The 27,551-nt window shown below is 43.5% G+C and overlaps 1 protein-coding gene across 3 annotated transcripts in view; it reads right to left on the bottom strand.

The window, feature by feature from the left end:
- Positions 1 to 635: 635 nt before the first annotated feature.
- The window catches only part of LAMB1 (laminin subunit beta 1), a 61,986-nt gene continuing 35,070 nt past the window's right edge, over positions 636 to 27,551 (bottom strand). For all 3 annotated transcript variants that reach the window (XM_081878460.1, XM_081878459.1, XM_081878461.1), the window contains 12 exons: positions 26,490 to 26,707; positions 23,634 to 23,730; positions 14,545 to 14,914; positions 11,668 to 11,852; positions 11,087 to 11,328; positions 9,109 to 9,312; positions 8,554 to 8,698; positions 6,518 to 6,725; positions 6,151 to 6,292; positions 3,570 to 3,746; positions 1,713 to 1,872; positions 636 to 1,369 (listed from right to left, as the gene is read on the bottom strand). In XM_081878460.1, the coding sequence (XP_081734586.1) occupies positions 1,236 to 1,369; positions 1,713 to 1,872; positions 3,570 to 3,746; positions 6,151 to 6,292; positions 6,518 to 6,725; positions 8,554 to 8,698; positions 9,109 to 9,312; positions 11,087 to 11,328; positions 11,668 to 11,852; positions 14,545 to 14,914; positions 23,634 to 23,730; positions 26,490 to 26,707 (2,282 nt within the window). In that variant the 3' untranslated portion in view covers positions 636 to 1,235. The remainder of the gene's footprint in view (positions 1,370 to 1,712; positions 1,873 to 3,569; positions 3,747 to 6,150; positions 6,293 to 6,517; positions 6,726 to 8,553; positions 8,699 to 9,108; positions 9,313 to 11,086; positions 11,329 to 11,667; positions 11,853 to 14,544; positions 14,915 to 23,633; positions 23,731 to 26,489; positions 26,708 to 27,551) is intronic.

The following is a 27,551-nucleotide window of genomic DNA, read 5'->3' as shown; positions in this document are numbered from 1 at the left end:
GGACAAAATGCGTACAGCTGGTTTTGCTCTGTGAACAGCCATTTGTATCGATACATTTTTTAAAAATGGAAACACACCTCCGTTTTTGTGAAACTTATTGAAAGAAAATCAAGTTCTTTTGGAGAAACAAAAATTGGTATTAAAAAATACACTGTGTGGAAGGCAAGTGGAAGAGTTTGTACCAATTGTTGCACAAGCAGGCCAACATTTTTGACTTTAGCGCCATTGTCCTCTCACAATGTTCTGACATGAGGTGCAAGCAGCAATCTCCTCCTTTTCTGCTTGTATGCACAGCTGAATCCAGGTAATAGAATCCATGATGCAGTTTCCCTGCTTCTCTCCCTATGCCTGCGCTTCACATACTGGGTTTCATGACCTCTATTGTGGTGGACGATCACTTTTCCTGTCCCTAGGTTTGCATAAAAATAATTCATGGTACATTATCAGCTCATTTATATGGTGGCGTTCTTAACACTTCCTTTGTTAGAAATAGTGGGGGAATGAATCTGTTCAAACAAGAGGGAGATCAGAAAAAAACTCGAATACTAGGATTTGCTTCCTGGATGGCACTGGTTGAGGGATCTTATGGTCCTAAGGGGTCACACACACCCTTTAACTAATGCAGACACCTCAGCTAATGTAAAAAGGGTATTTTATTTTCTACTGTTTTCCAAAGAGTACAAATACATAATATCAAAACTCATGTCTTGCAGGGAGAGTGCTAAGGCATGCAAGCACCTGATACAGTGACAGTCAAAACATAATGAAATAAATTATGTTTCTGTCTTGTTTCAGGCATCTTTCCCCCTCACTCTGATTCTGCAAATGTTTGGTCCTCTATGGCTTTATTTTATGAACTAAGCGTTTCACTTTCCTAACATCTGTTGACATAGCAGAGGAAGTTCTGGAGCTGCATTCATAAACTCTTTAAATTGGAATTAACTTCCCATCTAAGATTTTATTATCAGAGTACTTAAAAGGGTTAAAATACCATTTCGGGATAATGAATGTAACGCTGGTTAAATGAATCATATGCTTTGTTACAAAAGTACTGTTTATTAAGTAAAAGAGAAAGTCTTTGGTTTTAAGATATTAAAGCTGGTATTTAGTCAAATTATCAGGTCTTAAGGTATGAAAAGAATGTATATCAGTTCAAGACCTCTCTCTCTTTGGATTTACATATTCCCCTTCCAAAGGTTTTTTTTCTCTTTCTGGTTCCATTTTCCAATCAGTTACTAACAAGTGCTGTAAACAGCGACCTTTTGGCTGATGGCCTGCAAGAGGCTGCGGACTGTTTCTTCCAGCTGCACCACTTGCTTGGCTTTGTCTTCCAGAATTCTTTGATTCTTCTCATATGTGTTTTCCAATTCTGCAAAGAAAGAAGAAACGGGGGGGGGGGGGGGGGGAGAGACACACACCCAAGAGTCAGGTTATTCCAGCAGCAGACACTACATGTTGGGTAGTTTGAAAGCCCAAAGTAAAGGTGGAATTGGAAAGAAGTCAAACCCCATTGTACCCAGTTATTTGGCTTTACAGAATGTGAGAGGCTTCCAATAAAAAGGAGAAACAGCAGCTGTATTTGATGATGATGTTTTACGTCACGGTGCTGTGGAAATGGGCTTAGGAGGTGGGGAAGGAGTGCTCAGCTGTAACTGAGAACATATGGCAGTTCTAAAGAAATATTCAACCCCTTTTTCCATATTGGTCTTTACCCTTGAGCTGCTGAAGTTTTCTGTTTGCTTGTTCTAGCAGTGTTTTAGCTTCATTCTGTAGTGCCTCTGCTTTCTTCCTGGCAGCTGCAGACTCGCTTGATTTCTTGGCAATTAAGCTTTCTACTGTCCTATACTTGTTGTCCACATCGTTATCTAGTACCTGCGATTTGAGACACAAGGTGGCAGTATTACTCAGAACACAGAAATGGAACACATTCTTTGTTTGACGTCCTACTTTCACTCATAACAAGGATCTACTGAGCAGAGACCACACACATCCTAAGTGGAGTCCATGGAAATGGACCTCTCTTTCAATATCGTTCAAAGCATCCCTTCCCTTCTACTCTCTTTACCCCATGAGAAGAAAAAAAACCTGTGGTTTGTTGTTCCCAACCTTTAAATATGGGTCACAGCTGGAGTAGATACTTGCACTAGTGTCCATACTCTTTTTGGAAATGAAAATAAAATTGGAAGTCAGCTGCTGCCAATAAGGGAGCAGGACCTTTAAGAATGGACCAAGACTTCCTTCAACAGACAATGCTTGCCACAGCTGTTTTTAAATAGAAATAAACTACAATCCTGCAAGGAGGTGTTTTCGTAAGCCATTGCATTACACTGGTGTGAGGCGCTAGATCCAGCGGGTGAGACTGATCCACAACTGCCCCATCCTTAGCCCCCCATGAGGCAAGGTGAGGTGACAGCCTCAGACATCAGGATCCATAGTGACAGAAGATCCTGCCATTATCTATTCCCTTGTTCCTGATGTAGATCTTCATTTCCACCTCTTCCTTGACGGGAAAGGGGAACACCCAGTGGGGTAGCGTGGGGGGTGCAGGCCGCACCGGGCGCAACATCTGGGGGGGCTCGCACTTGCAGCTCTCTGCCCCCTGCTAAAATCCACGGGTTAGGGGGCGCAAATTACTTGCCTTGCCCTGGGTGCTGACAACCCACGCTACGCCACTGGGAACACCATATAGTGCTTTGCCTCGGATCCCAAAACGGGGCTGTGCCCAACCTCCAGAGTCAACTTTGACAGGTGGGTGGCTTATCAAGTGGTACACCTTCAAATGAAGAATCGAGAGCGTACTCCACGGTTCCAGTACTTTCTCTGTAGCTCTAATTCAATGCCTTTTTCAAATTTAGCACCTTATTTTGTTGCTGCAGGGCATCAGAAAAGTGTAAAATGTAATTGGTACCAGTGACTGCACAGTTCTGAGCCTGATGCTATAGAAAGTCATGTGCTGGAACAGTGGGCTTCAAATAGTGAGGCCTAGTGGGCCTAATTAAGCCTACAAAGTGAAGCTTCTTTACTACTACTGTCTTACATCACCATACAAATGGCCAGAAAATCTGGAGCCTTCGTAACAGGAACCACTCTTTGCTGTTCTTGCTATGCTCTTGAGGTGAAGCATGTAACTAGATGTGGCTTCCAGCCATCTTAGCAAGTGGACTCAACTGAGTTGTGCCTGGTTTAGCTAACTCCCTGCCCCAGGAATTACACAGTCCCAATAGCCATGCAAGCAAGATTCACCACTGCATAAAGTTGTGTGTGCTCTCAAGATGTGAAGCACTTTTAACCACCACTGAAAATGGAATGTCAGATTCCTGCCTCAGGAAAACCTCATTCAGTTCCACGGGATAGTGAGATGCACTTCACACAACAGTTAAAATGGCACATGCTTTTTACAGCCTGGTGGTTTGCATTGTGTTATGGCCAAACTACTTTGATAGCATCTTTGGCCAGGCCTGATTTTACTTAACAAATTCAAGGGCAAACCAGACAACACAAGCTGGTAGCTAAGAAAATGCCTTTGTTTCTTGAGAACATAGAAAGTAATTTCAAATGGAGAGCCTTACTCTTTTGATATCTGTGGTACTTTGATTCACAGTCGCAACAGTTTCTTCGGCTGCTCTAATGTCCTCTATGTTTGTAGCAGTCTTTTGTCGAAGCACTTCCACGTTCTTCTCTAGCTCAGCAATGCGCAGAGTGGCGTTGTTCAGAGTTTCTTCCGAAGCTGCAGTTTCAGATTCAATCTAGCATTGCAAATGAGAACATGATGCACAAATTTCTTCCCAAACCACAGTTCTTTAACGACATACTTGTTCAGCTTACAAAGTTTTCCAAACGTTAAGTCTCTTGTGTTGTGGCAGGCTTATGCTTTTCCTCTTCTTTTCCCCAGCTTTCATCAACTGCATGAGGTGACACTTGCCTCCCTTTCCTTTCCACTGACCTGGGATGTTGCTGCTATACAGCTGATAGTTTAGTTTTTCTCCGGCCCAGTGGGAAGAGGTGGTTGTGGTCTTCATGCAAAAATGAGGGAAGACAAGGGTAGCCTGTCCAATAATTATTTTGTTGTTCTATACCAGGCATAGGCGGCCCTCCAGATGTTTTTGGGACTACAACTCCCATAATCCCTAGCTAACAGGACTAGTGGTCAGGGATGATGGGAGTTGTAGTCCCAAAACATCTGGAGGGCTGAGTTTGCCTATGCCTGTTCTATACAGTACACTTCCATGAGACACTGCTTGGGAATAGAAGTTGAGATCATCTGCATGCAAAGCAGATGCTCTACTGTTGAGCTGTGACCCCCTCCATTAGAGTCTTTGAACTAACTACAGTTAGATGCTTAAACCCTATTGAGTTTAGTTGCTGTGCTACCTTTTGGTGCACTGAATTGTGAGCAAAACAACTGGAGGAAGGAGGGGTTTCAGGGGAAGGGAATGTAGATGGTAGCTTTGCTGCCTGTTACCAGTGTCCCAAATAAAATTCAGTAGTAAATCACTCATTCGGCTAATTACGAAATCCAGCTTACGAAGAAAAAAGAGAGATCCTATGATTTGAGCAAGGGCATGGCTACCAATCTGCCATATATCACCAAGGTCTATCTAGTTCAGAGCTTTCCAAACTCTGTGTCACAACACATTAGTGTGTCGGCTGCAGTGTGTAGGTGTGTAGCATTAACGCTCCTCCCGGGGCTGGAAAGGGGTTAGTTTAAGCTTGTGTTTCCTAGTAAAACTGAATTACTATGTTGAGAAGTGCATGTCGAAAAAGTGTCTCACCAACATGAAAAGTTTGGAAAGCTCTGGCTTAGCTGCATGAAAGAAGTAGTACCAAGATAGGCCTAAGTGAAATTGTCATCTAGGCAGGGCAGGCACCAAGCTTGCAGGACCTACAGTTTTTATTTTACTATAAGCCCAAGGTATCTCAATCAGCCTGGGGCAAAAGGCACACTAAGAATTAAAAATGTTTAAGACTACAGCTCACCAATCCTTCCAGACAAAAATCCACTCTCTGTTACCCAAGCTTTCTTTATTTCAGCAGTGTAATTTAAGGGGCAGAGAGTTGTTTTGCTGCTGTCATGGTTTAGAAAATGCCCTATTTCCAGCAAAAGGTAAAGGGACCCCTGACCATTAGGTCCAGTCGCAGATGACTCTGGGGTTGCAGCGCTCATATCACTTTACTGGCTGAGGGAGCCGGCGTACAGCTTCCGAGTCATGTGGCCAGCATGACTAAGCTGTTTCTGGCGAACCAGAGCAGCGCACGGAAACGCCGTTTACCTTGCCGCCGGAGCAGTACCTATTTATCTACTTGCACTTTGATGTGCTTTCAAACTGCTAGGTTGGCATGAGCAGGGACCGAGCCACGGGAGCTCATCGGCAAGCCCTAGGCTCTGTGGTTTAACCCACAGTGCCACCCGCATCCCTAATATTTCCAGCAACTCCCTGCCCAAACCAACAGCTGTGATGTACAACCTGATATAAGGGGAGTATTGAAAGTTTGCTTGCTATGTTGAGACCATCATCATATGGGGTAAAAAGCTGAATTGCAATCTTAATTCAGGGTGCAGATAGGCTAGTCATAATGGTTCAACCAATGTGCTAAATGGGTTGCCAGAGTTTTTCACTGATTTCTTTCCTATGGATTGCCTTTTCTGTCTCTGCCAACACAGATCACTGACACAGGAGCCCCTTGGAACCCCTTCTGACCAACTTTGCATTTCCTCTACCATGGTATAAAAGGAAGATCAGATTATCGAGGCAGCAAGACAAACAACCTGGATGCAAGTGATTAATGCTTGTGGCACCGTATCTGACTGAGCATGTAACAGGGCCAGTACATTAGCAACAAAGGCTTTCTTCCATTCTACCTCCACTGCTTTTGTACAAAGGGTGGTGAACGGATTTTTTCGCTTCTTGTTCATCCCACCCCAAATCAGCCATCAACCATCTGCTGTTTTTGTTTTCTCAGTTTCTGTACTTCTCTAGACAAAGCCTAGCTATATTGAAGCACTGATTTAAGGAACAGATAGTATTAGGTGATAATAGAATGAACCAGAAGATAAGATTATTGTGTATCCTGTACAAAAGTAAAACAGCATGAGAACATACATGGCCATAACACTGCTTCCAAAAGCAGATTTAGGTGATTGAAACTCACAGAGGTAAGTAGGTCTTGTGTTCCTTGTATGTCTTCATCTGCTAGTTTGATGGCCTTTTCAGCTGCATCTTGGGCTTTTTCGGCTTCTTCCAGAGCTTCTTTCACCATGTCTGCAGTGACTTTGACATCTGTTGCACTTTTACTGTGGAATGGAAATTAATTACAAAAGGACAGGCTCTTCTTAAAAAGGATTCTTTTGGGTTGGCCTTTTCAAAGAATATGCAACAGGCTAAACTTACTCCCAGTTTCTCAACATGCTTATTAAATACTGAATGCTTTTCAGGGCACAAATACAGTCTCCTAGGATTCTGCTGAAAGGTAAAAAAGGCATCCTGTTTCAGAGCAAGGGGGAGTAAAAAAATGGTACCTGGCTTTTTTAGCTTCATCTAACAGCGTTTTTGCCCTTGCTATGTCTCCGGCACTCTGCTGTAGGACAGTCTCAACATCCGAAAGGCTCTCCACCCGTTCACGAATATTATCTGCAAGTGTTTGTAACTGCTCAGGTGTGCTGGGCATCTCCATGTTGAGCACTTCGTTAGCAACTGCCTCAATGCTGTCCAGATCAGCACTGTCTTCTGTTGAAATGGTAAACAGAAACAGTGAGTGAGATGGCTCCCTTCCTCATCATGTTTTATTTCCTATAAAGCCAAGAAAAAACAGGAGCCAGGTGGCACTTTTTTATAATAAAAAAGGTATAAAAGTCCACACTCTTTGGAAGTGCTTTAGCTTTGATGAATTTCTAAGACGTCTTAAGAATCTCGCATCTGATCAGGCAGTTGAGTATTGGGAAGGAATTCTTGCCAAAGGGCAATGGCAGATGGAAGTAACATCAAAAATAAATGGCCTCAGGCATGTGGTAGATTTTGATCAATAATGTATCATAGCAGATGTAATGAACTTTCTGTCATTGACAAAATTACTTTTGAGTAATATGGAGAGTTAAAATTATGCAGGTCGTTCCATCCTGCTTTCAACTTACTTCAATCCCTGATCAATTGATATAACATTGTACAGTGGTGCCCCACAAGACGAACGCCTTGCAAGACGGAAAACCCGCTAGACGAAAGGGTTTTCCATTTTGGAGGCGCATCGCAAAACGAATTTCCATATGGGCTTGCTTCGCAAGACGAAATGTCTTGCGAGTTCCTGCGGGTTCCCCCCCTTTCCCCCCCTTTCCCTAAGCCGCTAAGCCGCTTCTCAGCTGATCCACTGATAAGCCACTTATCAGCTGATCCGCTAAAAGCCGCTACACCGCTAATAGCGCTAATCCGCTAAGCTGTCAATGGGCTTGCTTCGCAAGACGAAAAAACCGCTATACGAAGAGCCTAACGGAACGGATTAATTTTGTCTTGCGAGGCACCACTGTAGCTTATATAACGAAAGGTCTCATGCATTCTATGACATATATGGATGAAGAAGTCAAGAGAGAGAGTGTATGTGCATGCAACACTGCGTGGAGCAGATAAAAATCCTGTTTCTGCGCATATATATTTATAGTCACTAAAAGTAGAAGTCTATTGTGTTGCATAGCGATTTTTTTGCCTGTAAAGGAGTGATGCTACGCAGTAATCAGGCTGGTGTGATGAGCTGAAGCAGTTATATAAGCTGTTCCACGTGTTCTGGGCCAGCAATCTTGGATGCTGTTAAAAGGGAGCAGCGTATTCCAACTTCTTCAAAGAATAATGATCTTACTGCTGTTTGTTGCCACTAGTTAAATCTTTGTGGGTGGATTTATATCTGTACTCTGCAAACTACTTTCCTCCTAGAAAAACCCAAATGCTTTGATCCAGGTTCTCAGCGCACAAAGTGCCACGAATAAAGTCACTTCAGCACTAAGTGTACTGATCGTGGAATGTGAAGAAAAGCAGTTCTTCGTGTTGCACCATCGCAGTTTCCTGCCTTCAGAGGATGTTCAAATCATCAGTACACTTTTGTATGGTAACACACTACAGGTTGGAGTGGGAGAAGTGAAGTCACTAGCAGTGATTAGCTGAGCTGCCCTGATGGCAGAATTGGATGGGGCAGTCATAAAGCTATTGGACAGAACAGGCAGGAGAAACATAAATGAAGGAAGTAGAAACACACCCAAAGCAGGCTTGGTCTGCCTGTCCAGCAGCAACAGGGTAGCATGGGAACTTAGGAGAGGAGGTCCCAAGGAAGAGAGAGGTGCTTGAATGGGAAAGATACTATGGGATTCCCCCCCCCCCCAAAAAAAAATTGTTGCAATGATTTAATCTAGGCACAAAGTGAAAACCTTTTTGTTTACCCATGACTTTGGATTGTCTCATATAAGTACATGCAATTGAATAAATGTGCATAATTAAAATACTAGGTTAAGATGAGGAAGCGCTTATTCACAACAGTCCCAGAACAGCAGGCTAACCATATTAAAACAAGACTTACTCATCAGAAATTCCCTGATTTGCTTAATAAGATTCCGCAGATCCTTGTTGCTCTGGTCCACTTGCTCTTTGGTAGCGTTGGTTTTTAGGAGAACCTCTTGTGCATTCTGTTTTGCTTCGTCTGCTCTCTGTTTTGCCTCTGAGACCTAAGTGAAATAAATGGGCCATTATTTTCTATTTCTGACAATCTTAAAAAATGCTCAGGGATAAAAAGAAGAGACACTGAGAAGCAATTCGTCAGCATTGAAGCTGTGTGAGAGCAACTCTCATAAAAGTCAGAGAACACTCTTAAATTGATGTAAACACAACAATATTTTAAACGGCCCAAGATGCTTTGTGTAGTACTCATAGGAATCTCTATTTAAGCCAGACCTTTTTCTTTAATGAGGGTACTTAGAAGGATCATGCAAACTGTAAAGAACCAATTATTTTGGGGAGAAGTTTTGTTTGCAATTGTCCAGACTTGCACAATCTGCTGATTAAGCTTTTTATTACTATTCTAAAATTCATTCTGGTTGATCTACCTTTTAAAAATAACAGTCAATAATAAAATCACCATTTTGGAGAGCTGTTCAACTTCTGCCAAAGCGCTGAGTATGTCTCTGTCGAAATCCATCGCCTTCTGCCAGGTATTGTGGGCTACAGTAACCAACCCATCACAGCCTGGTCCTCCGCATTTCCTTTTTCCATCTTCTGTGCGGCAGCTCAGGCCACCACATTCTGAATCAGCACAGGAAGCCCCGAGGGGAGTTCCGCACGTCTGCAGCAGACAGGATTAGACAGAGGAAATAGTGGGGTGGCGGTGAGGTTATCACCCTTTCCAAACAAATTTCCGAGCCAGCTCCCTAAAGCCCTATCCTATTAGTTGCAGCTTGACAAATTTCCAGAGCCCCATCGAGAACACAAAGGCTGTTAGAAAATGTTTATTCTCCTGCTACTCTCTTCACCTCTATGATGCTCCTTTCTGTACTGACCTGTTTTTCTAAACACAAAAGCCCCAAGCATGGTGACCTTCCCTCATGGGGCATTGCTCCAGCTCGGCAGTGAGTAATTATGCCCCCTCAGTGTTTGTATTGGGCTTTGAGACGCACGTAACCAGGATTTGCATGTGCCATTTTCTTTCACAGCTATCAGATTTTGATACAGTTTAGTATTCCCATTTGAAAAGGAGAAGGGGTTAGCATGAAATTATTTCACCTTGGGAGAGCGGTTCCTTGGCCCAGTAGTTTGCTTTAGGGAAGTGATTAGCCCACCTTATGCCTACAGTATGTTACTTTTAATTATAACTGACAGCAGAATGTTGACAACAGCAGTTGCCTTTGGGCAACCCCAAGAAAGAATGAACAAAAGTGAAAGGTTAGCATTTTCTTAAAACCAGGGTGGGTGCGTGAGGCTGCTAGAGAGAGCAGCAAGCGTCTCTGTTAGCTATATTGTCAGGTACAGTGCGCAGTCTCAAGAAAATGATATTGTAGAGTTCCAAATGGTTCAGAAAAGGGAAACCAAAATGATTAAGGGGTGGAATGACTATGAGGAAAGGCTGTAGCTTCTTCTGACTTTTGAGTTTGGAGAATTTTAAGAAATTTTGCATAGCATGGAGAAAGTGGGTAAAGAATCCAATGAAGCTGAACACTGGAAGATTCAGAACAGATAAAAGAAAGTACTTCTTCACTCAGCAAACAGCTAAACTACGGAACTTGCTCTACAGGAGGCAATGATGGTCCTCAAACTGGATGGCTTTAAAAGAGGATCAGGTAAATTCATGGAGGACAAGGCTATCAATTGCTAGCAGCCATAATAGCTATGTTCTACCTCCATCGTTAGAGGTATTCTGCTTCTGATTACCAGGTGGTCAGATTTCAGCTGTTGCACTCATGTTCAACTTGCACATGCATCTGGTCAGCCACTGAGAACAGGATCTGACCTAGATGGGTCATTGGCCTGAACCAACAGGCTCATCTTATGTCCTTACTAATTTCCAGTAACTGAAATGAACTTTTTTTAGGTGTTCACAAGCCAGTGGCTGTAACCCAAAACTCCCTTCTTGTGGAAAACATTGGTCCCTTCTTTTTTAAAACTTCGTCCCAATCATTACTGAATGGTCCAAAGGTGTGGAATTCTCATTCTTCTTTGTTCCAGAAAGTGGTTGCCCAGTTGGACCCTCTTCTCATTTATGTTCTCTTGTTATGCAGGGGGGATTTTATTGCCCCCTTCCACACTTCCAGCACCCAATGCATGGGTGGATGGGATCAGCGACTTGACATGCCCACCACCCCACACAGAATAGCCCCTCTCTCCCTGTTATGCCATATATGAAGGTGACTGCCTAAATAGGGCTTTTGTTTCCTATATATGTGCCTCATTTGTAATGTATCTGTAAAAGAGCACATTAGCCTCTGTAATCCATTGCAATGTGCCGACTGCAGCTCTCACACTTTTCCATTTACATGCAGCATATTCAATGCTGCTCCTGTCTTTTAGCTCTTCTTGTTTTATGACCATTCTCTGGCCCTTTTACCAAAGGCTCTGCACTTTACCTTCTCAGACACTTCTGCAAGATCCAGACTTTGGAGCTTGCCTGCAAGTTCATCCAAGAGGCGTGACTGCTCTTCTTGCTTAGCCTTGAAGCTGGCCTCAGTCTCATTCATCAAGCTCTCCACCTCTAGGCGCATTTCAGCTGACTGCTCTACTACACTACCAGGAAGAAGAGTTGAGGCATTGGCTCTCCTTTCAGCATCCAGGGACCTCTGGAAATACTGGGTGATGCTGTCCAAGGCTCCTGCAAAAATCCAATGTGATGATTCTTGAGTATTCTGGCTGGCCTCATGTGAAATTGTAACAGGAGAAGCAGCCCTATGTACACAATACACTGGGTGTAATAGCCCTGGAAGTCAGCAGACCCAAGATCTCTGCATGCTCTTCCAAGAAAATGAAAGGCATGCTACAGCCATCGTTAAGCACATATAATTGACTGGGCGTAATAAGCACAAACTTAATTTTGTTGCTCTGAAATAAATGATAATTCAAAGCACTTAATTTTGGTTGGATTCCCCTCCCCATTAAACTTACTCCTTTCTCTTTCATATTAAAAGCAAAACACAAGCATACAAACACTGACCCCGAACATCAGATATTTTTATGAATTCTAGTTGCTCTGCAAGCTCTTTCACAACATTGTCTAGGCTCTTTGCATCTGCCTCCAGGGTGCTCAGTTGAGTGTCTGTGGTATTGCTTTCAGAGGCCACCTTGGATACTTTTTCTTCTACTTCAGCTATCTTTTCTGTAACATCTGCTGTTAACTTCCTGTGAACCAAACAGAACCAACATTTATTGTTACAAAACAAAAACCTACTGGCCTTGAATTTAAAATATAAATAAATCCAAATGATAGGTTAATTCCTTCCTTTTCACCCCAAGAATGTGGTTAATGAGTTTGTTACAACTTCCCTACTCAAAATACTCATTAATCAGAATTTGTGGCTTAAAAACAAAATCACATTTTATAAGCACAAAGCAGTAAAGAGCTCAGAGAACAGCTGTTTTGTGTGAGATTTAACTCTGGATTCCAGAAGTCTGCTGTAATGTGCTTGAACTTTGCCAACTGCATAGGTCATAGCATTGGCTCATAGAATCCATACATAATTTCTTTTGTATCCCACATAGTTAACAAATGGTTGTTAATTTATTTTTCACAGACTCTTTCACAGACGAACTAGTTATGATTAAGGGGTGGGAGGGTCAATGCATAATAGATTATTTTACTCCGTAAAATATGAGACAAAATGGAAGCTGGCTGTGCTGCAGACTTCCTCCATGTTTAACACAAAGTAGGACTCATCATAATGAACATAAACAACATTTTGAGGAAAGTTGCCAAGCCTAGAGAATCAGTCCTTGGGCATGCGCATTATCTGCATGGACTCAACCTCTGAACAAATGAAATGAGATATTAATGTATTTGTGCAAGGTATCTTGCTTTTAAAGGGGGGGGGGGAAATCTCCTTAACCCTACTATAACAACTGTCCCAGCATTTGTGTTCTTCTTCTGTAGTCCTCAGTTACACCAAATGCACATACAGCAGGGAACAGGACCCACTGTCCCTAACCCTCACATGAGGAAAATGCCTGTGGAAAAGCTCAGTAGGAATTTTTAGGGTAGGGCGACATGATGGCTGTTAAGTTGTGGGTGAACATATCAGACGACACAGCGATTCTCCAAACAGCTCTTGTTTATTCACAGGCCAGAACAGAACTGAACTGAAGGGTTCAGCCAGCCTGCTTATAAAGAACTCCACTAGAATGCAACCGTAACCATTTTTTTATAACTATCCAATCACTGAACGTCACTTTCAATCCCTTATTTGCATATGTGGACCTGAACTATCTACAGTATCCCCCTGCTGGCTCAGGGTGAGAACTTCAGTACATAACAATGGTTATATTATATTTCCAGTGGCCAAGGAAGTATGCCTTCATATACCAACTGCTGGTAATACCAGGTGGGGAGAGTGCTGTTCAACTCAATTCTTACTTGCAGGCTTCCCATAGGCACCTTGTTGGCCATTGTGAGAACTAGGACCAGATGGCCCTCTGGCCTGATCTAGCATGACTTCTTTTGTTCCTAGGGTGGGACCAACAAGGGCAAGTAGTCAGAGTTAGGCCCTGAATTAAGAACACCTCTCTCCATCATGCATTGTTTGAGACTGATTTGTTCTGCAAATGAAAACTGAATGTAGAACATCAGTCTTCAAATGCTGCTGCTTCTTATAGCTTTAAAAATGCAACAACGGTTTAGCAAGGAAGGGAGAATGTAGTGAACTCTTTCTTCAAAGATGCATATGAATTAAGGGGTTGTTAGGGCATGACAATTGTTTTGTTTTTGCATTCTTAACTCTCCGGGATATTTTCTTGGGAAATTTCTCTGTGTGTGCCTTAAAACTGCATAACTGAAAAATAAAGAAGATCCAGTAGTAAAATCTATATTATGGCAAGCAAAACTCACAAACAGGGTAGGTGAGTAAACCAAAGCAAGACCACACTGATAATACTGGGGGAAAGTTGATTCACACAGGCTAATCCATACAGGATTTGCTTATAATTTGGCACCACTTGAAGAATAACAGTGCCAGAAAACAAAAGGTATTGAAAGCCCTTGCGAGACAGCACTTGGGCAAGATTGTGCTGTGGTCGTCTGCCAAGCCTGAGATGTTGAAACTGCAGTTCCTCTCTTTTGGCATCCATATACAACAGGTCTTCGCAACTGATAAAAGTACAAATCAGGGTGGGTATAAATTATGTCTAAACATGTTCAACAGTGCTTAATTCTTAAATTATCATCTGCAGTGGGGGGAAATTATTGCACAGCGATCCAGGGGAAATGGTTGGTGCCGAATGCATGCAAAGTACTAAAAGGTGTAATGTATTTTGGTTTTTCTTATGCAGGACCAAGTTCTGCAGGGGAAAGTGCACAAGCTGTTAGGTTAAACTAAAAACCTGAAAGGATTGTATGATCATCCATTAACAGAAGTTGGTACAGTTAAGTTACCTAATTTGTACCCAATTAAGTTGCCTAATACAGTTAAGCTACTTTAATCGCTCGATTGTCATTAAGGCTACAAAAACAACTGGTGGTATCAAGAAACCAAATCAGTCTTGCAGTTTCCCTTCCTTAGACTGACAGGAACGAGCAATTTGCTAGAGGCAGAACATTTCAAGCACATCATTTCTTATCCCACATTCCTTCATTTAGACGGAAGTCTCTATCCTATACTCAGGGAGAAGATAAGGAATGAACAGGTGTGCCACCTTGTTAATTGAAAAGCAGTTTCACAGTTTCCTTCAAATTTTCCATAATCACTGTAAGGCACACTTCCAACCTTCTTTTTCTTTACTTTCTGCTTACAAGTCTAATTAAAACTGCAGAATGACGAGATCCCCACTCCCCATGTATGAGCAAATGCAAAAGAACACTATTTGTGTTTTATGCCACACTTACTCTGCTTCCTCAAACAGATTTCCAATGTTCTTAAGAGGCTCGGCAGCAGGATTTTGAGCAATGATACTTTTAATCTCATTCAGTTTTTCCTCCACAGAGTTGAGTGTCTGCCGGTAAGGACCACTGAGCCCTGTGATTTTCAGGGCTTTTGCTCTTTCCAGGAATCTCTGTGTCCTGTTAGTCAGCTCACTAATGATGACATCCCAAAGAGCAAAACACTGGTGACATGGTGCACAGTCTGGGAAGGTGCCGGAGTAGCCTCGGGTGCACTTATCGCAACGAGTTCCCTCAACCCCCGCATTACAGATGCATTGCCCAGTCGTGCGGTTGCATTGCGGGGTCTGGATGCCACGTTGATCACAGTCACAAGCTGAAAAGAGACAAAAATAAATGGAGACACCACAAACCAGGGGCGAGGAACCACCAAATAAGGCAACGGTTTTAAGGTAAAGGTAAAGGTACCCCTGCCCGTACGGGCCAGTCTTGCCAGACTCTAGGGTTGTGCGCTCATCTCACTCTAGAGGCCGGGAGCCAGCGCTGTCCGCAGACACTTCCGGGTCACATGGCCAGTGTGACAAGCTGCATCTGGCGAGCCAGCGCAGCACACGGAACGCCGTTTACCTTCCCGCTGGTAAGCGGTCCCTATTTATCTACTTGCACCCGGAGGTGCTTTCGAACTGCTAGGTTGGCAGGCGCTGGGACCGAACGACGGGAGCGCACCAGGCCGCAGGGATTCGAACCGCCGACCATGCGATCGGCAAGTCCTAGGCGCTGAGGTTTTACCCACAGCGCCACCCATGTCCCTAGGCAGCGGTTTTACAAATGAACAAAACCATGCCAATTCTCCTGGAAAATTGCTACTCCTGCAGCTTGGGGATTATCCATCTATTTGGTGGACGAATGTCCAGATCACACTCCATACCTGTGCATGCCAACGCCAGCGAGATCTGCATTCAAATCCCTATCTAACCATAATGTCCCTACTGCAGCCTGTCTTACACCTTAGCCTGTCCTGCTCCAGAAAGTTGCTGTGAGGCTCATGTTTGCTGCCCTGAATTCTTTGGAGGAAGGTTGGAATAGAAGTGAGATGCGTGCAAATTAAATGTGAATTGACACAAGGGAGTGCTTCCCTGTTCCTGGCACTCCTAATTCTCCTCCCGTTCTTGATTCTGCTCCTCACATGTGGGTCAGAGTGCAGTACTAGTTAAGTTTAGCTGTTTTATTTCTCATCAAAAGTATTTGTACTAAAGTCTAAAAACCACTAGAATCATAGAATCATAGAGTTGGAAGAGACCACAAGGGCCATCGAGTCCAACCCCCTGCCAAGCAGGAAACACCATCAGAGCACTCCTGACATATGGTTGTCAAGCCTCTGCTTAAAGACCTCCAAAGAAGGAGACTCCACCACACTCCTTGGCAGCAAATTCCACTGTCGAACAGCTCTTACTGTCAGGAAGTTCTTCCTAATGTTTAGGTGGAATCTTCTTTCTTGTAGTTTGGATCCCTTGCTCCGTGTCTGCTTCTCTGGAGCAGCAGAAAACAACTTTTCTCCCTCCTCTATGTGACATCCTTTTATATATTTGAACATGGCTATCATATCACCCCTTAACCTCCTCTTCTCCAGGCTAAACATGCCCAGCTTCCTTAGCCGTTCCTCATAAGGCATCGTTTCCAGGCCTTTGACCATTTTGGCTGCCCTCCTCTGGACACGTTCCAGTTTGTCAGTGTCCTTCTTGAACTGTGGTGCCCAGAACTGGACACAGTACTCCAGGTGAGGTCTGACCAGAGCAGAATACAGTGGCACTATTACTTCCCTTGATCTAGATGCTATACTCCTATTGATGCAGCCTAGAATTGCATTGGCTTTTTTAGCTGCCGTGTCACACTGTTGGCTCATGTCAAGTTTGTGGTCAACCAAGACTCCTAGATCCTTTTCACATGTACTGCTCTCAAGCCAGGTGGTCTGCAAGCTTTTCAGACCTTGGAGCCATGTTTCTTAATTTATTGAAATATATTTGCATGATGATATGTTGTATGGCTGCTGTTGTGACCCACTTTAAATCAACTCATGACCCACCAGGCAGGTTCTGTTCCACCAGTCTGAAGACCAACAGTCTGCACTATGAATGCACTTTACATCCCACTAAGGTCAGTGACAAAACTCCCATGGATATGAATGGCTCTGGATCATGCTTATTAGTGTAGCAGAAATTGAATTTACAATCAATAGGTAGTTGGCACTTTCCACTAGTTGACCCCAAATAGCCAGGCAGGACAAGAAAACTAGAAGCTACTAGTGTTGAAAAGCTTCATTTCAACAAGGGATGAGACAGTTCGGAGAATCCTTTCCATCACAGCTGCAGGTGAAATGAAATGGAATGAAATGATTTTAAAAAGGCACATGCTGCCAGCATCCAAAATGACAGGAGTTTGACTCCCAGCAATGTAAAGCCCATAGGAAAATGCCACATCTTTCAAAAAGGCTTAACAAATTTAACATATGCAAATGATCCATCAATCAGGAATCCTGTAAGGTATTGTCTGGATGTTGTGGTCTATTGTCAAGGTTTCTTCTACAAATATTCAAACTTCCCATAAGAATATATGAGAAAGGGAAGTACGCAGGGAAGGGCTAATACTTTGGCACATACTGTTATTTAAATATTCACATCTCTTGGCCAAGTTTCTTAAAAACCATTTAAAAGAACAAGTTACCATAAACAAAACCAGCTTTCTTGTAGAGAGGAATTCAATACATAGGATACAAAAAAAATGTGTTGTCCTGCTGTTCAACTTATGTTGGTGCAATTTAACAAAATGGCCTTTTTGTTCTCAGAATTACAAGCCAACACAAGGGGTTTTATTTCCATCAAAGAGACTTCAGCATTCCCACAGTGAATTGCAATGGAACATAAACCCCCTTCTAAACCCCCTCCGGCAACTCATTCCTCTTTGAAGATTGAAGGGGAAAGGAGGCACTTAACCCTTTCCACCACCAGTAAACTATTATTACTTTGTGGGAAATTAGACTATCTGGATAATGGTGAATTATTCGGATTCCTTACATGGGTGTAACGAAAACAGAAGCCCACCAGTATATGGCTCCCTTCTCTTGAAGATCCCAAGATAATATTACATTACACATTCAATCCATTTTAACATGTCGAGTTATCTTTTATTTCGTTTTTGAGCACACAATCCTGATCACACTGAAATGAATGGGCATTTATATTTATCTTTTCTTTGAAGGCATTGGGATTTTGCCTGATTCAGAGGCATTTTTATGAATAGAATAAACAGAACACAAAACTGCAAGTTCATTGATGGTATACGGAAAATCCAAATTCCTGTTGTAACAAGGATAATACAGAACTTTTAATATGTACGTGTGTGTGTGTGTGTGTGTGTGTGTGTGTAGTTGAATAAACCATAATTTAGTGCTATGTATGAACAGATAACTACAGAAGAATTAAAAGTGATAAATAGTTTGATCCCTCTTCTGCTTATACAGTAGTGCCTTGCAAGACGAAATTAATCCGTTCCGTGAGGCTCTTCGTATAGCGGTTTTTTCGTCTTGTGAAGCAAGCCCATTGACAGCTTAGCGGATTAGCGCTATTAGCGGTTTAGCGGCTTTTAGCGGATCAGCTGATAAGCAGCTTATCAGCGGATCAGCTGATAAGCGGCTTAGGAAAAGGGGGGGGAAGGGGAAAAAACCCGCAGGAACTCGCAAGACATTTCGTCTTGCGAAGCAAGCCCATAGGGAAATTCGTTTTGCGAAGCGCCTCCAAAACGGAAAACCCTTTCGTCTAGCGGGTTTACCGTCTTGCGAGGCGTTCGTCTTGCGGGGCACCACTGTATGTCAAAATAAATCTGTCAAGATAACTAATCAATCTCGTACAGAGCTCTGTAAATGATCCAGTGCCCCTAAAGAACCTAACAATAGCATTTCCCTGGTGTAATGGTTAGAGTGTTGGGCCAGCGTTTGAATCCTCAATCAACCATGAAAGCTTAGTGAGTGACCTTGGGCCAATCACCATCTCTTAGCCTAACCTATCTCACAGGGTTGCTGTGAGGATGAGATGGGGAGGAGGTGAACCATGTACCCTACTTTGAAGGTGGTATATAAATGTAATAAATAAAATATAAGTAAATATATAAATAAAAATGAGTCCTATATGACTAGCAGTGAATCAGGTGCAATCCTATTTCCTATCTAATTTCTGTGTGCTACAGTTCCTCAGGGCCCCCCAATTTTTCTCTTGCTTTTATTTTTGACTTTTGAATAAACACTGAGAAGCTATTCCATACTCCTCAGAAACTTCTTTAGAGGATCAAATCAGGATAGCATGTACTTGGAAAATACCCATGTGAAATTCCTAGTGTTGGACACACTTGGGAACACTAACTGTTGCTGGATCATCCAGTACTTGATTAGAACAATACACATGTGGAATAGAGGATTAAAAAAAACAAAACAAAACGTCAGTGCAAATCCCTAGGTAGCACATCTGGATGCCTGGAGTAGAGAATCCTAATGAGAAATGTGAAGAAGCCAAATCTCCTACATTCCACAATTACAATGTATGTAGCTAGAAAACTCTTATTGGACAGGATCTCTAGGACACCCAAGTTCCATAGAACATGATGAAGACATTGGAAGTCTCTTATCTTACCTACCAAAGTGCAAAATCCCCCTTGGTTTTTTCTCATTTAGATATGACAGCCCCTGTAGCACACAGACATCTTGTAGTCTATGAAATTTATGCAAAATAATTAGGGTTTTTTTGTATAAAAAAATATGTCCATCATATTTTCCCAACGGAGGGCAAAAAACACACTGGAAAGACATCTGGCTGTCTGGGGCTTATGGGAGTTGTAGTCCAAAACATCTGGAGGACATCAGGTTGGTGATGGCTTATATAGTATATATACTGGCTTAAACATAGGTCTGAACTGAAGTATCAGTAAAATTAAACTATGTATGCTTCAGTTTCTTTTACCTAATGCTGTATATCCTCACATGTAAACAAATTTGAACAGCATTCAAACTAAAATATAGTTTATGCTGAATGTTTGCTACCCTTCAAGTCATAGCTTATAAAATCGAGAATTAAATGCTGTATTCCTCCTTGTGTGTTCGGGGTCAGTTACTTCCTAGTCCAGGCAAACCATAGTTTGTCATTACACCTGAACTAACAATCTATGGTTTGTTCTTGCCTTTCAAACCGGGCTTGGAAACCTGAGATAACCTTGGAAGGTCACAGAAACAATACCTGTGAACCAGCCTGTGAATACCTGTGAGCCAGGTCTCAGTTGATGGGATGCTTTAGAGCTTTGCAAGTCTTTACACGTTTTCTAAACCTGTTTCATAGAAACAGACCTGCACCTACCTTAAGTACACCTTTGAGAAACTTCTGAAAATTTCAGAAATCCTACCTTCAGTAGCTACTATTTTGTACAATAAGTACAAAACTTTCCCCCATCTCTTCTTCCTGTTCTTGAGGTTTTTATTCAGTAATACATACAATGCAAATATTAGCAGTTGTGTTGAGTTAAAACAAGCGCAACTGCATTTTAATTTAAAACAATACTCCAAAAGCTCCTGGCAATAAGCCCTATTTTAATGCTAAATCCCAAGCTCACCAGTATTTTTGTCTCTTAGGCATGCTCTTTCAGATAGAGGAAATCTGGGGGATTCAGTAGGATTTGGACTCTTATAACAAAGTCATTTAGTCTTGAAAGATAACAGAATTCTGATTTGATTCCAGCCTATCCATTAAACCAGTGTTTCCCAACCTTTTTTGGGCAAAGGCACACTTGTTTCATGAAAAAAATCTCGAGGCACACCACCATTAGAAAATGTTTTAAAAATTAACTCTGTGCCTATATTGACTATATATAAAGTAACTCTCTTTAATAGGAATCAAATAAACACAAAGAAAGTATTTTATAATTACTTTATTATGAAATAGTAAGTACCGTATTTTTCGTCCCATAGGACGCTCCGTCCCATAGGACGCACCTACTTTTTTGAGGGGGGAAATAAAGGAAAAATTTTTTTCCTTTATTTCCCCCCCAAAAAACCAGGTCGGGGAACAGTGGGATGGCGGTGCTGCGCCTCCCCGCTGTCCCCCGAGCTTGTGGGGCTGGCCCATGTCTGCCTGGCGCGAGGGGCGCTCTGCTTCAGGGCGCCCCGCGCGTCGGCAGGCTACAGTCCGCAGCATGGGGAACCCTCTGTTTCAGGGCGCCCCATGCGCCCCCCGGGTGCGCAAGGCTTGCCAACACGAGCGCGGAGCACGGGGCGTCCTCCGAAGGGCGCCCCGTGCTCCGCGCTGCCAGCTGCCGCCCGCAAGCCTTGCGCTCCTGGGGGGAGATCCCCCGGGTGCGCAAGGCTGGCCAACACCAGCGCGGAGCACGGGGCGTCCTCCGAAGGGTGCCCCGTGCTCCGCGCTGCCAGCTGCCGCCCGCAAGCCTTGCGCTCCCGGGGGGAGATCCCCCGGGTGCGCAAGGCTTGCGGACACCTGCGCGGAGCACGGGGCGTCCTCTGGAGGGCGCCCCGTGCTCCGCGCTGCAGGCTGCTGCCCGCAAGCCTTGCGCTCCCGGGGGGAGATCCCCCGGGTGCGCAAGGCTTGCGGACACCAGCGCGGAGCACGGGGCGTCCTCCGGAGGGCGCCCCGTGCTCCGCGCTGCAGGCTGCTGCCCGCAAGCCTTGCGCTCCCGGGGGGAGATCCCCCGGGTGCGCAAGGCTTGCGGACACCTGCGTGGAGCACGGGGCGTCCTCCGGAGGGCGCCCCGTGCTCCGCGCTGCAGGCTGCTGCCCGCAAGCCTTGCGCTCCCGGGGGGAGATCCCCCGGGTGCGCAAGGCTTGCGGACACCTGCGTGGAGCACGGGGCGTCCTCCGGAGGGCGCCCCGTGCTCCGCGCTGCAGGCTGCTGCCCGCAAGCCTTGCGCTCCCTGCGTGTAGCACGGGGCGTCCGACTCGCCTCCCTCCCACGGCACACCAGCCGACGTCCCGCGGCACACTAGTGTGCCGCGGAACACCGGTTGGGAAACACTGCATTAAACGCAATTTCCCCCCTGTGTAATGGCTAATCCTTTATATGCTTGATGCCAAAAAAATTAAGTTATTTGGGCTTTATTCAGCTGAAACAATTTTTAAATGCAGATACCCAGATACCTTTCTCTCATATACACACTTAGGCAGGAATTGGTTTGAAATCCATTGAATGCAACTAGATCTGAATTTTTCAGAAATTAAGAAAATAAGAAGCACCCTGTAGGATCACGCTAGAGGCCCATCTGGTTCAGCACTCTCTTCTCCCAGTAAACAACCAGATGTGTATGGGAAGCTCACAAGGACCTGAGTGCAATCGTCTGCAGTTACTAGACTTGCCGTCTCTATTCAGCAGAGGCATATTGCCTCCAACAGTGGAAGCAGAACCTAGCCGTTGTGGCTTGTAGCCATTCAGAGCCTTTACGCTCCATGAATTTGTCTAACCCTCCTCTTAAAGTAATTCAAGTTGGTAGCCATCACTACCTCTTCTAAGAGCAAATTCCATAGTTTAACTATACACTGTATGGAGAACTATATTCAGTCTGTCCTGAATCTCAGCTTAATTGGGTACTCCAGGGTTCAAGTTTTATGAGAGAGGCAGAAAAGCTTTTCTCTATCCCCTTTCTCAAGACTGTGCATAATTTTATACACTTCTATCATGCCCCCTATGGGATGTGGGTGGCGCTGTGGGTAAAACCTCAGCGCCTAGGACTTGCCGATCGCATGGTCGGCGGTTCGAATCCCTGCGGCCTGGTGCGCTCCCGTCGTTCGGTCCCAGCGCCTGCCAACCTAGCAGTTCGAAAGCACCCCTGGGTGCAAGTTGATAAATAGGGACCGCTTACCAGCAGGAAGGTAAACGGCGTTCCATGTGCTTCGCTGGCTCGCCAGATGCAGCTTGTCACGCTGGCCACATGACACGGAAGTGTCTGAGGACAGCGCTGGCTCCCGGCCTCTAGAGTGAGATGAGCGCACAACGCTAGAGTCTGGCAAGACTGGCCCGTATGGGCAGGGGTACCTTTACCTTTACCTATCATGCCCCCTCTTACTTACCTTTTCTGCAAACAAAAAAGACCCCAAAGTTGGAACCTTTCCAACCCCTTGATCATTTTGACTGCCCTTTTCTGAACCCTTTCCAGCTCTCCGGTACCCTTTTTGAGGTGAGGCAACCACCATAGTTAATGGCAAAATGTGACAGCCTAAGAGGCTTTCCCCAAAGAATGATGGGAACTGTATTTTGTTAAGGGTGCTGGGAATTGTAGCTCTGTTAAGGGTGAACTACAGTGCCCAGAGTTCTTTGGCATAAGTCATGTGCTTTAAGTGGCATTAAATGTGTTCTAAATGTATGGTGTTCTGGTTTGGATAGCAACTGACGTGACCAGGCATATCTACAAAACATGCCTCAGTAAATGAGTTCTTAATTTATTTATACACCTAGGTGCTGCTCCCCTTTTATTCTATGCTGTGCTTTTCTTACAGAACCAAAACGAGAAGACACTTTTCTCCCCAGGTGAAAAACTGAAAATACTCTTTTTACATTATTTTTGTTAACAATATGAAAAAAAACCAACTACTAGAAACTAGAAAATGAACATCTAAATCTCTTATCATCTAAAGCCAGTCTGTCATTTCTGTTACAAAGCTGCAAAAATCCACTTCAAAACCAAACCCGTACTAGAATTAAATTTAGCTTCACAAAAATAGCATTTTTAAAAAAGCCAGCCAAGATCAGTGAGCTTCTTTTTTAAGTGCTGTATAGTAACAAACCTTGCAACATGAAGAGGCTAATGAATGCACTATAGAATCTTAGTTCTCTCGTGTATCTAATTCCTTGCAACATAGCATGAGGGAGCCAAAATGAATGCTGCTTTGTTTTCTTTCTACACGCATAGGCACAGGGCAAGCTGTCAGCAATTATCTCTAGGCTCCCAACCGCAGCAGAAGCTACAATATGGGAAACGCATGCAGATTTCACATACAGAAGTGCTCCTTCAAAGGGCTAATAATGCACGCGGAACAATGAAAGTAATGTGCTCACCTTGGCAGTCCACACCGGGATCACCCCAGAAAAACTCCTGGCACTCGTTGCACGTGCGCCCTCCAAATCCTGGCATGCATTGGCACTGCCCAGTAAACTGTTAATTCAAACAAATGCAACAAAAATAGCTGAACAGGGTGCATTTCACAAAGTGAACAAGCCACAGGGAATTTATTGGGCCACTAGAGCCATCTGTCAAAACAATACATTCAGTGTCAAAAGAGCTAAAAATGTTAACTGGCCACCTATCAGAATTATGGACATAGTACACATGACTCTGGAGATCCTTAAATAGGATCTCGGTAAGTTTTGTTAAGAGTCCATAGCAGCTCGGGAGAGGCTACTCAGATAACCAATACTTCTTGCACCGTTTCCCCAAGAAAGGATGTTCCCCTTGCAGCTGAGACTGTAGGTAGGTCAAAGATCACACACACACAAAGACATGTAGCCGTGTTGGTCTGCCATAGTCAAAACAAAACAAATTCCTTCCAGTAGCACCTTAAAGACCAACTAAGTCAGTTCTTGGTATGAGCTTTCGTGAAGAAGTGTGCATGCACACTCTGAAGAAGTGTGCATGCACACGAAAGCTCATACCAAGAACTGACTTAGTTGGTCTTTAAGGTGCTACTGGAAGGAATTTGTTTTGTTTTGACACAAAGACATATTCCATTGGAAAAGTGGAACAGGAGAAAGGATTAAGCCCTTTCCGTCACCGCAGTGTCAATTCAAATTCTTCTCCCTCAGTTGCAATTCCTTTTGAAAATATGGATCTCCCACACCAAGCATTCTCTGTAACTTTCATATCTTTACAATAACAGAAGTTGGCTAAACAATAGATTCCACTGGTTCCGACTTCATATCAGTTACTTGCAGGGTTTCAAGCTTATGGTGAAGAACACGTTCAAGTAACTATATGAGGGCGTTTAGTATTAACAGTTCATCAGATTTTCAAAGGAATTACAATGGTTCATATTAATTAATACACAAATATACATAATATACCACACCAACATAGAGTTGAGCACATGTTCTTCCTGTTATTACCCTTTGTGGTCTCTGAATACTTGAAAAGGCTCAGTAAATAGAAAAATCAGGTTGACTGTCACATTAATAAAGAGAAAAGGAACTTGAAATATCAGCAAGTTTCTTGGTTTCATGTAAGAATTAGGGAGCAACCCATTATGTGCGACAATTACACGTGTGTATTTTGCTACATATAACATGAGTTAGAAGATCAGTCGGCCGCTGCTTCCTAGTACTGTATACAAAGTGCAAATGTGTGGCACACTAACTCTGTAGAGAAATGTTTTCAGCTGTTAATGCAACCTTCTATGGAAATCATCAGGTGATTATGAATGAATTAGCGAAATGAATGGGTTTTTACTACAAGTCATAGCTAGTCTGCATTATTGTTAGCTGCAGCAACAGCTCTTCAAGAAACATCTAAAGTATCATGGGATATTAAATTTTAAACATTATCCTTGATGTAACTTTTCAGCACCACTCACAGCTGATTGCCACGTCCCAGAGCAGGACAGTCTTATACACCAGACCTTGATTCCCCTGCTAAATTAAGTCAGGTCCAAACAGGATTTTGCAGGCAGCAGGCACCATGTAAAAATGATGCCAGTGGAACAAACAGCTATAGATTATATAAGCAGGCAAGTCAAGCTAAAGCAAACAGCCCACAGGGCCACTGGCCAAAATAATCTGTTGGAAATTCTCTTTCAACACTAATACAAAGCAATTTGTCATACTGCCAAGCACTGTGATACAGTAATCATCCACTGTACTCAAATAGTGTGACTTTTGCAAGAACATGCATTTGAATGCTCCTCAGTATTAAGACAACAAACAAACAAAACTGGTACATACAAAACTCACAGAGCTCAGTATGCACAGAGTTGCTTTCTGCTGGATTATTTAAAATCCCTGTGGCATGTGAATTTATTTAACTCCTAAACACGTTTCTGCACCCTCTATTCAGATGAAATATCAAGGCAGAATACAAGTTTAAGCAAACGCAATAAAAAAATTAGATAGAACTGCCAACACTACCATTAGATCTCATACTATTATTGTTATCTCATATTCTTACCATTATCAACAGCATATGTTCCTGCTGCTATTAAACTTCTCAAATGTGAGATAGTGTGCTAAGTTTAATTTCACTGTTTACTATTAGATTCTGATGTATTGTTGAATTTTGCATTGTTTGATATGTTGTTTATTTTAATAATGATAATAATGATGATGATAATAATAATAATAATAATAATAATAATAATAATAATAATAATAATAATAATTTATTTGTACCCCCGCCCATCTGGCTGGGTTTCCCCAGCCACTCTGGGCGGCTTCCATAGAAACCAAAAATACAGTAAAATATCACAGATTAAAAACTTCCCTGAACAGGGCTGCCTTAAGATGTCTTCTGAATGTCAGGTAGTTATTTATCGCTTTGACATCTGATGGGAGGGTGTTCCACAGGGCGGGCTCCACTACCGAGAAGGCCCTCTGCCTGGTTCCCTGTAGCTTTGCTTCTCGCAATGAGGGAACCGCCAGAAGGCCCTCGGCGCTGGACCTCAGCGTCCGGGCAGAACGATGGGGGTGGAGACACTCCTTTTTAAAGTTATTGTGACTTTTATATTGGATCAGATTGTTGCTATTAATGTTTGATGTTTTATTATGTTTTTATGTGTTGGAAGCCTCCCAGAGTGGCTGGGGCAACCCAGTCAGATGGGCAGGGTATAAATAAAATATTAGTAGGAGTAGTAGTCGTAGTAGTAGCAGAGGTGGGAGAGCAGAGCTAGCCCTGAATGGTCTGACTCTACAGCAATCAGCTCTTCTTACCTCGTTACAAGATGAGCCAAAGGAACGTTCAGAATCGCAGCCACATGGTTCACACCCTGTCCCACTAGCCAACCTCCAAGTATTGGGGGCACAGTGGTCACAGTTCTGTCCAATCACATTAGGAAGGCATTGGCATTGGCCGGTTTCTTTCTCACACTGACATTCTTCAGTGCTGTTGCAATGCTCACGCACTGTTCCCAGGTAGTTGCAGACACACTCTGGGGATAAAAGAGTAGACAATGTAACGTGTTGCAATACACTTGGGTGATTAATATCTTATCAAACTGTGACATGTAAGAAGGTACCGTAGCAGATTTGGAGGAGCTTTGTGAGATATCAAGGGTCACATTCCCTGGGGATAATCTTTTCCAGGCTGCGCAACCAGGGTGGGCAAGGCCGAAGCCAGTGGTAGGAAAGGTTGCCTCTTTTGCTTTACAGGGGGGTGGTATTTTGTCAAAATAAGTTAACCCTTCCCTAATTAGCTTCCACTCCAATGAAAAGTGCCTTGTGTGGCAATCACACATGGCAACAAAGCTTCCATTAGCAGCAGTGGGATCTTGCCTGCTCCCAGCCCCCAAAGCATAATTTCTTTGAGTGCAGGGAAGGGAGGATGAATCCTTCCCTACCACCATCTCGCAAAAAGAGCAGCCACTTCCCTCAGCAATTAGGCTTAGAGAAAAGCTCCCATTGGCATAAGTCAGTGGTGTCCAAACTTTTTTCAAAGAGGGTCAAATTAAACCAACTGGCAGGCTGAATTAGGCCCCCACAATGGACTTTGGACATGCCTGGCATAAGTGGATAGCTTTAGTCAGGAGTGCCTCATTCTAAGAAGAAAAACAATAAACATCTGCGAGAACCAGTTTTGGGGGGAGAAAAACTTCCCCTTGGTGCAAATAGGATCGTTTTTCTCAACCAGACGGGAATGGGACTAAGGGGCAGAAGCTGCAGGCCAGACCCACATTTGCTGTGTTGCTGAGACAACTCAACCCCAGAAGAACAAGGTAAAACTAGATTTATTTCTCTGTAGCCACTTTTATATTTCCAAAAGGTTATAGGAAAGAT

Source organism: Podarcis erhardii, assembly GCF_964252035.2.
Source record: "Podarcis erhardii genome assembly, chromosome: 10".
NCBI lineage: Eukaryota > Metazoa > Chordata > Lepidosauria > Squamata > Lacertidae > Podarcis > Podarcis erhardii.
This window is presented reverse-complemented; position numbering and strand designations above follow the sequence as displayed.